The sequence below is a fragment of the Typopeltis vanoorti genome, chromosome 2, assembly GCF_054136105.1.
Source record: "Typopeltis vanoorti isolate ZY-2024b chromosome 2, IOZ_Tvanoo_1.0, whole genome shotgun sequence".
In the NCBI taxonomy this organism is placed as follows: Eukaryota; Metazoa; Arthropoda; class Arachnida; order Uropygi; family Thelyphonidae; genus Typopeltis; species Typopeltis vanoorti.
In genome coordinates this window covers 75,416,500-75,423,900 of record NC_143550.1, presented here as the reverse complement: position 1 = coordinate 75,423,900, position 7,401 = coordinate 75,416,500, and the positions used below count along the sequence as shown (strand labels likewise).

Genomic DNA, 7,401 nt, shown 5'->3' with positions numbered 1-7,401 from the left:
GTCATCACCCTCTTGCTGAATAATAATAATAATAATAATAATAATAATAGTAGTAGTAGTAGTAGTGGTGGTGGTGGTAGTGGTGACTTCGATAAAATATGACTATGGCTAAGAAAACATGAATCTGAAAATCAAACAGACCATTTGCTATTATTTCTTGTGCATATCAGTAAGAAACCACTAATAGAAATAATCTTAATGGCCTTAATAGGAATGCAATTTTTTTTTCTTTGTGTTAGAAATATACTGCATATTTATCGAACACTAGGGAGACATGAAAGGAAAAGTGCTAAATGGATGGGTGGAGCGGTTTCTTTCGATTGGCTTGGTGTTTCCTTGTGAATTTTGTAGTTGCTTAAACGTGATACGTGATCTGATAAATGTAAATTGATTTTAAGTGGGTTGTGTCATTAAATTAATCGTGTGTCTTGTTGATATAGTGCGCTGTTCATCTGTAATGTTGTTACTGGTATTTGCGTTGCTGAACTTATAAGCTATTATAAATGTCTTCCAAACGTGTTTATTCTACTTTTCTATATAAGTGGTTGTAATGTGCTTTCATTGTAACGCAAATGGCGTCCGAAAGGAATCTCTCAACTTCTTCAGTGAAATATCCTGCGAGGCAACGTCACCACACAAGCGATTTACTTGTAGTAGAAGAAAACGAAGAAGAATTATCAAGCCTTCTTTCGAGTTCTCAACATCAACCATGTGCTATATCGTATGGATGTATATCTAATGCACAACCAATAAACGTGAAAAAAATAAAATGTGCGTATAGTGATCGCGAGCATGATTCAAGCGTAAATGATAAAGCAAAGTCAAATCTCCCATCATCGCTTTTACATGATCGAATGAGACGCAAATTACGTTATTATTTTATGAATCCAATTGAGAAATGGAAAGCAAAAGGCAGACTTCCATGGAAACTTGGTTTACAAGTTGTTAAAATAATATTTTTTACACTTCAGCTTGCGGTGTTTGGATCTGACAGTTCAAAATTTGAACAACAGAAATTGGATGCTGGTATGACGTTTCGCCATATATTTTTGAAGAACTGGGATCCCTTGCGAGAAGTTGTATCTTATCCACCTGCATCAGGACCGTATGCTGTGTATACAAAGCCTGAATTTTATGAAAATATAAATTACGTTATCGTAAAATATTCAAATATTACAAATATTGCATTGGGATCTTATGGTTATAACAGTGTTGATGGTAGCATGTCATCATTGTTATTTTGCAAGACTTACTACAAAAGAGGGAAAATATGGACCTTTAATGAAACTCTTATGTTTGATAATACACATGAGGAATTATGTTTACAAATTCCTACCCTTTATCCTCCAGGAGATGAAAAATGGCAAAATTTTGCTATCCAAAATTTTCTAATGGAGAATAACAGCTCAATTAAGTTTGATCGCCTCATTAAAGCTAATCTTACCTTTTCATTAAAAACAGTGTTCTTAAAATCTCTTACTAAATTTGATTCTCCTGATTGTTATGTTTTTACAATTTCCGTTGGTTATGATAACAGCCAGCATGACGGACAAGTTCCAGTTACTCTTAATACAAACTCTGACAAACTGACTTGTAATATTAATGTTGAGTATGCAGAATATGACAAATTAGATTATCTTTTGAGACAAGTGTTGAATGGCATTGTGGTTATGTTGTCATTATTCTCTCTGTTACTCTGTTGTCGATCTATTTATAGAGCCCAAAAACTGTGTAAGAAAACAGTTGTCTTTTTCCGTAAAAATTTTGGAAAAGCACTTTGCATCTCAGATCAATTGGAATTTTTAGATTTATGGTATGTCATGATAATTGTCAATGATATTTTAATTATCACAGGATCTGCATTAAAAATTCAAATTGAAATGAAGAGTACTGAAGGTGATCAGTATAGTACTTGCACAATTTTGTTAGGAGCAGGAAATCTTTTGGTGTGGATAGGCATATTACGTTACTTAGGATTCTTTCCAAAGTATAATATCATCATTCTGACCTTAAAGAGAGCGTTGCCTAATGTTTTGCGATTTATGCTCTGTGCACTCCTCTTATATGGAGGATTTTGTTTCTGTGGCTGGGTAGTATTAGGACCATACCACATTAAATTTAGAACCTTGAGTACAACATCAGAATGCTTATTTGCAATGATGAATGGTGATGATCTGTATGCCACCTTTGCAATAACAAATACTAATAGTTTGCTGGTATGGTGGTTTAGTCGCATTTATTTATATCTTTTTATCAGTTTATTTATTTATGTTGTGATCTCATTGTTTATTTCTGTTATTATGGACTCCTATGAAACAGTCAAAGATTATTCTCAGAATGGCTTTCCCCAATCTGACCTTGAAGTGTTTATTTCAGAATGCACTGATGATGCTTCGAGTGAAGTATATAGAGAAGATTGTGCACATAAGTCATTTATATCTGCATTATCCTGCTTCAAGTGTTTTAGAAGAAGTGGTTATACTTCCTTGTAATGAAATTTTTGTGTATAGTTTGATAGCAAAGCACATTTTTTTTTAATGTAATCGTATATTTATTTCAGAGGTTTAATTAATTCTTAGTAAGTTTATTTTAATGAAATTATTTCTTAAGCCCAGGTAACATTTAAGATGGTCATTTCAGATTGACATTTAAAGAAATATAGAATATATTTCAGATTATCAAGCATAAATCTATTAATCAGTACTTTGTTATGATAATTTGAAATATATTAAGAATGTGCACACACTGCTAGTGATCTTACTATTGTGAATTTTCTTGGTTCAGCATTTCAGTGACCTGATTATTTATTCTTTCCCCTCCAGTTCCCACAGAAAAAAATGACCTTCTATGGCAGTTTCAGGATGAGTATATATTCAGAAGCTTTTGAAGTTATAATGGCAGTTTTGTTAAGAAACAAAACTGATTTGAACAAGTGCTTGAATCAGCACAAACCAAGATGAACAGGCAACATCTTGAAATAAAGAAAATATTCAAATATCTTAATGTGAAATCTTTTAAAGATATTCTATATTTAATTTTTGCAGAAGAAGGCTGTCAAACATTTGAAACTGTCCATGCATAGATTGAAAATTGAGTACAGAAAAAAAAAAATTTTTTTTTCAAGAAATAGAAGTGAAACAGAACAGAAGAATGAACAAAGAACATGAAGAAAAGTTTAGTACATTTGGAGTTGAAATGAATGATGTGAATTGCTAAGAGTGCTTCTGATTGGTTGGGAGAAAGATTTTATGATTTTTTTTTTTAAGGCTTGTTTATGGCTTTCACTGTGCAATTTAGCAAAATTTTGCTTCTCTCCAGTGTTTGAGAGGAGCAAAACCTCCACACTCTATTAGTCTTTTACTGTCATGAAAGCAGCTGAAGGAAAGTTAGCTGGTCTCATACACAAGGCAGTTTCTTATCCTGCAAACCATCCACAGTGATGTAGTTAATAAACAACATCCTAGCCTCATACCTTAATTGTGTTGGCCATTATTATGTTTGACTCTCCTCCTCACCAGTTACGTATCTAATTTGTGGATAAGTCTAAACCATGGTATAAATTTCTCATTAAAATATTTAGACTTGCCTCAGGATAAAGTTGTATTACTATATTTAAATTTATAGATAAAAGTGAAGTTGCCACTAATTTGGAAGACAGATTTTTTCCCCTTCCCCTACCTTCCTTATGTTTGACCATCACTTTAAATATATGTATATTTAATTTTTATTTTTAATTTTTTTAAGTTAAGGATAAAACCTAGAAACTCCCATCTCGTTTATCTGATGTATAGATACTCTGATGTTTATCTGATGCACAGGCATTATTAATTGTGTTTACAGAAGAAGATGCACATTGATAGATAATAAACTTTATTAAATTAAAGAGCCTGTGTAGCTCAGTAAAAGTGGCGTTTGCACTCTACAGCGCTTGCCCGCACGACAAAAGACGTTTGAATCTAGTCACCAACTAGAGGAACTTTTTCTAAGCCTTTTCTAGACCGGTTCCAGAGTTAGTCAATCTGTAGCACGGGCTAGCAGGTTTTTCCTCCCAGAAACTCGGTTTTTTCATCTCATAAACTCGAGAAAATCTGTTGTTGAACCCACACTATTTTTAGACATTAAATATATTGTGATAGGGTTAGGGACCACCAGATGGCGGCACTACTAGCCGCGTTCTTCACTGCGTGCCGATTAATTAGTGATAGCTTTGGGCCTACTATCTCTGATTGGCTACCAGTGGAGATTGAACTGCCCACTCAGTCTCCAAAAGTTAGATAGGGCTTAAAAACGGCCTCTCCTACTCCCTATACGGGAACAAAAAGGCGTTAGCTGATGATTTGAAATTATTAGGTCAATATTTCATCTTGGTTGTCAAGGTGTCTTCACTAGTACAAAGATAGTTATTGCACTGGTAACAAACATCACACATGCATGCAATCACATCAGCAGGAAGATAGACAAAGACTATAAAAAGGTGGAATCCTGAAGTCTCATCTGGTGTCTGCTATAAATGTGGTGATGGGATCTTTCTTGTTCTGCTGATGGTCTCAAAACAATCACCTTCCAGAATTTGGGTAAGGTGAGGCAGCTATATTTATTTAAATTTGGAGAAATTTGCTGTGCTCTGGCAGATTCTAGAATAGTCTTATAAATTTTTAATTGCTTCTGCGTATTATGGCAGTTTCCCTCATGACATCTAGTGATTTCTGTTAGTGTAGTCTGCCATCCTCAGAAGAACCGCTACTTAGGAATTATGTCCATTATCTAAACTATTTTCATTTACTTGAATGTAAGCTGTTGTCCTTGTTCATCCAAATTATGGTAGTTTGCAATAGCAGGCAGTACTGTAGACACTAGGATTATCTAGATGATGGAGAGTTCATACCAAAAATTAGCTACCATCACCCATCAAATGATCCTCTCCATCTAGATTAACCTAGTGTCTACAATATTTCCTACTCTTGCAAACTAATATACTTTGGACAAGCAGGAAGAACAGCTAATGCTGCACCCATAGTCACAAGCTAGGACTTGTTACATTCAGTTTTTATCTTCATCTGCTGTGCCAGTATGCATATGTAGAATATGTATATCTTTGCCTCCATAAAGATGAAATAGCAGTCTGATAATTTAATAATTAAACGAAATTAATTATTATTTCTAGACTTGCGTTTTTTCCTTAAACAAAGATACATGAAATTTATCTGATTTGATGGTGGCTTAGTTTCTTTTTTTCTCTTTTTTTTAATTAATTTATTTTTTATCTTTTGGTAATATTGTACAACCAAAAACCATTCCAAATTGTTTTATTCATTTTGTGCCTTATATCAGTATAGTTTTATTTAAATACAATTCATGATCAGATGGAAGAATTTCTGACTAAAGGGGAAGAGAGCCAGTAGCTAGGTTGTAGTGTACAGTGCATTTGAGATCATCTATCATGGATTGGTCACTGTTATAAGCCTGTGGGTGAAATGGATTTGCAAATTAACTCATTAAGCACAGGTCACAATTATTTTTGTGCAAACTTTAACTATGTAGATTACAAGGAACAAAAGGCTTGGAGGAATGAAATTATGCAACCATTGAGGGATAATTACATGAACAGCAAGTGATGGAAGACACCTGGAGGTTTTGATTAGTGCTATCAAATCCAGTACAGTATTTAACCATAACCAAAAGTGTAGCAGCTTTTCTTCAAATGGGAATGAGGGGTGGGGGAGAGTGATCAAGCAATATTAACTGGAAAGATGATTGAAATTGTTGACTTTTTAATTAAGGAGTATACAGAGCAGTAATAGCAAACTTAAAAAGCATCAGATTGCAAGGGAACAATATTAACAGTGCCTGAGAAAATGAGCAAGGAGTGTTTCAGAGAGAAATTCTGGAATTCCATTCCTAGATTTAGGATAAATTAGCTGTGTTAAATGGTTCAGTAGCTTCATTAAGAGAAGCTGCATAAAAAGAAAATGTTGTTGTAGGACTGGGATATGATATGAATAAAAAATGTGATTAGCAAGCTCATAAACATAGACATGAAGGGTGACAAACATGGTAAGTAAAGTAATCATATTATAAGAGGAAATTAGCTAAGCAGACTAAAGGAAATTCTAAAGAGCTCTTTGCTGTAAAGCAAGTAAAAGAATGGATGCAGATGGTGGGAAGATAGTATAGGAAGAAATAATTGAATTACTAGTTATCACTAAAGTATTATCCACATGGAGTTAACAGTGACTAGTTGGTTGCTAGAAATTTGAGAAAAGAGGTGATAAATTGTAGGTCTTGAGTTATTGCAAATCTCAAGATGTACAGCAATGAAATTAGATCAGTGTCTACCAGTGTGCTACAATAAATTGCAAGAAAGTGAAATGTTTATATTCACGTTGTTTAAGTCTCTGTACTTAGAAGCTTCCAAAGGGATTGAAAGAACATAATTGTTTTATATGAAGAGGATGTGGCCAAGCAGAGGTAAGAAATCATAGACTGGTGAGTATTTCTGAAATATGGTTTAAGTTTGAAAAAATTTATTAAGCCAGAGTTCAGAAATGAGTAGATTGGAATCTGATACTGTGTGTGTGGAGGGCTAAACTCATGATTTTTTGAAAGAAGTTTTTTTTTTTTTTTTTTTTCTCGAGGTCGTCGGGGAAGGTAATAATAAATGAAGCTGGAAAGTACCTGAAGTAGAATTTGAATACAGTAGTGTGAGAAAAACATGTTAGTTGCTAGTTGAATGTTTCAAAATGTAAGATTATGCACAATGAATTGAGTAGCTTACAAACTGCATATCAATTGATGTAATTGCAAATCAAAAAATTAATTTGGCTAGAATGTGGGAGTAGTGGTGGACAAGAAGTTCAACAAAAATATTACAAAAGTAGACTAAATAATACAAAGATGATGATGCCTTAAAAAACAGTGAATTTTTTAAGGCATCATCATGCCTTAAAAAATAACCGGAATGAAGAAGTTATTGGCCCTTTTCATAAGACCTTGATATGACCACATCTGGACTATTCTTTGCACAAATTGAATTTCATTGTTTTCCTGGAGAGTGTTCAGAACTGGTGGTCAAAATGATAACCGCCTGTGAATCAAAGATGCATAGATTGAAGGTTTGTGGATTACACCATTTGGTGAGTAAGTGGTAAAGAAGGAATATAATACAAACACATGAGTTACTAAAGAGATTTCATAGGATAAACAAAAGAAATTTTTCTGTACTTAACACAAGAGGATAGAACAGAGGGTAACAATTGAATAAGAATATGAGGACTGATTATTTTTTATTATTAGTTTGTTTGTTTATTTTATTATTATTTTATTTTTTTTTTTTGAGAGAGAGGGGGTGAACGAGTAATGGGTTTCTGAAGAAGTGCATTTTATGGAGCATAAGGAAGAGGT

General features: G+C 33.5%; 1 protein-coding gene across 1 annotated transcript; it reads left to right on the top strand.

The window, feature by feature from the left end:
* The first annotated feature begins 306 nt into the window (after positions 1-306).
* On the top strand, positions 307-5,114 carry LOC150109187 (mucolipin-3-like). The gene has a single exon (XM_090406098.1). It carries the CDS (start codon positions 573-575, stop codon positions 2,490-2,492), a length of 1,920 nt encoding a protein of 639 aa, XP_090262224.1. The 5' UTR covers positions 307-572; the 3' UTR covers positions 2,493-5,114.
* The last annotated feature ends 2,287 nt before the right edge of the window (positions 5,115-7,401 follow it).

Excerpts from the sequence above, each read along its gene's own strand:
- LOC150109187 (XM_090406098.1), top strand. The coding sequence starts at position 573 with ATGGCGTCCGAAAGGAATCTCTCAACTTCTTCAGTGAAATATCCTGCG.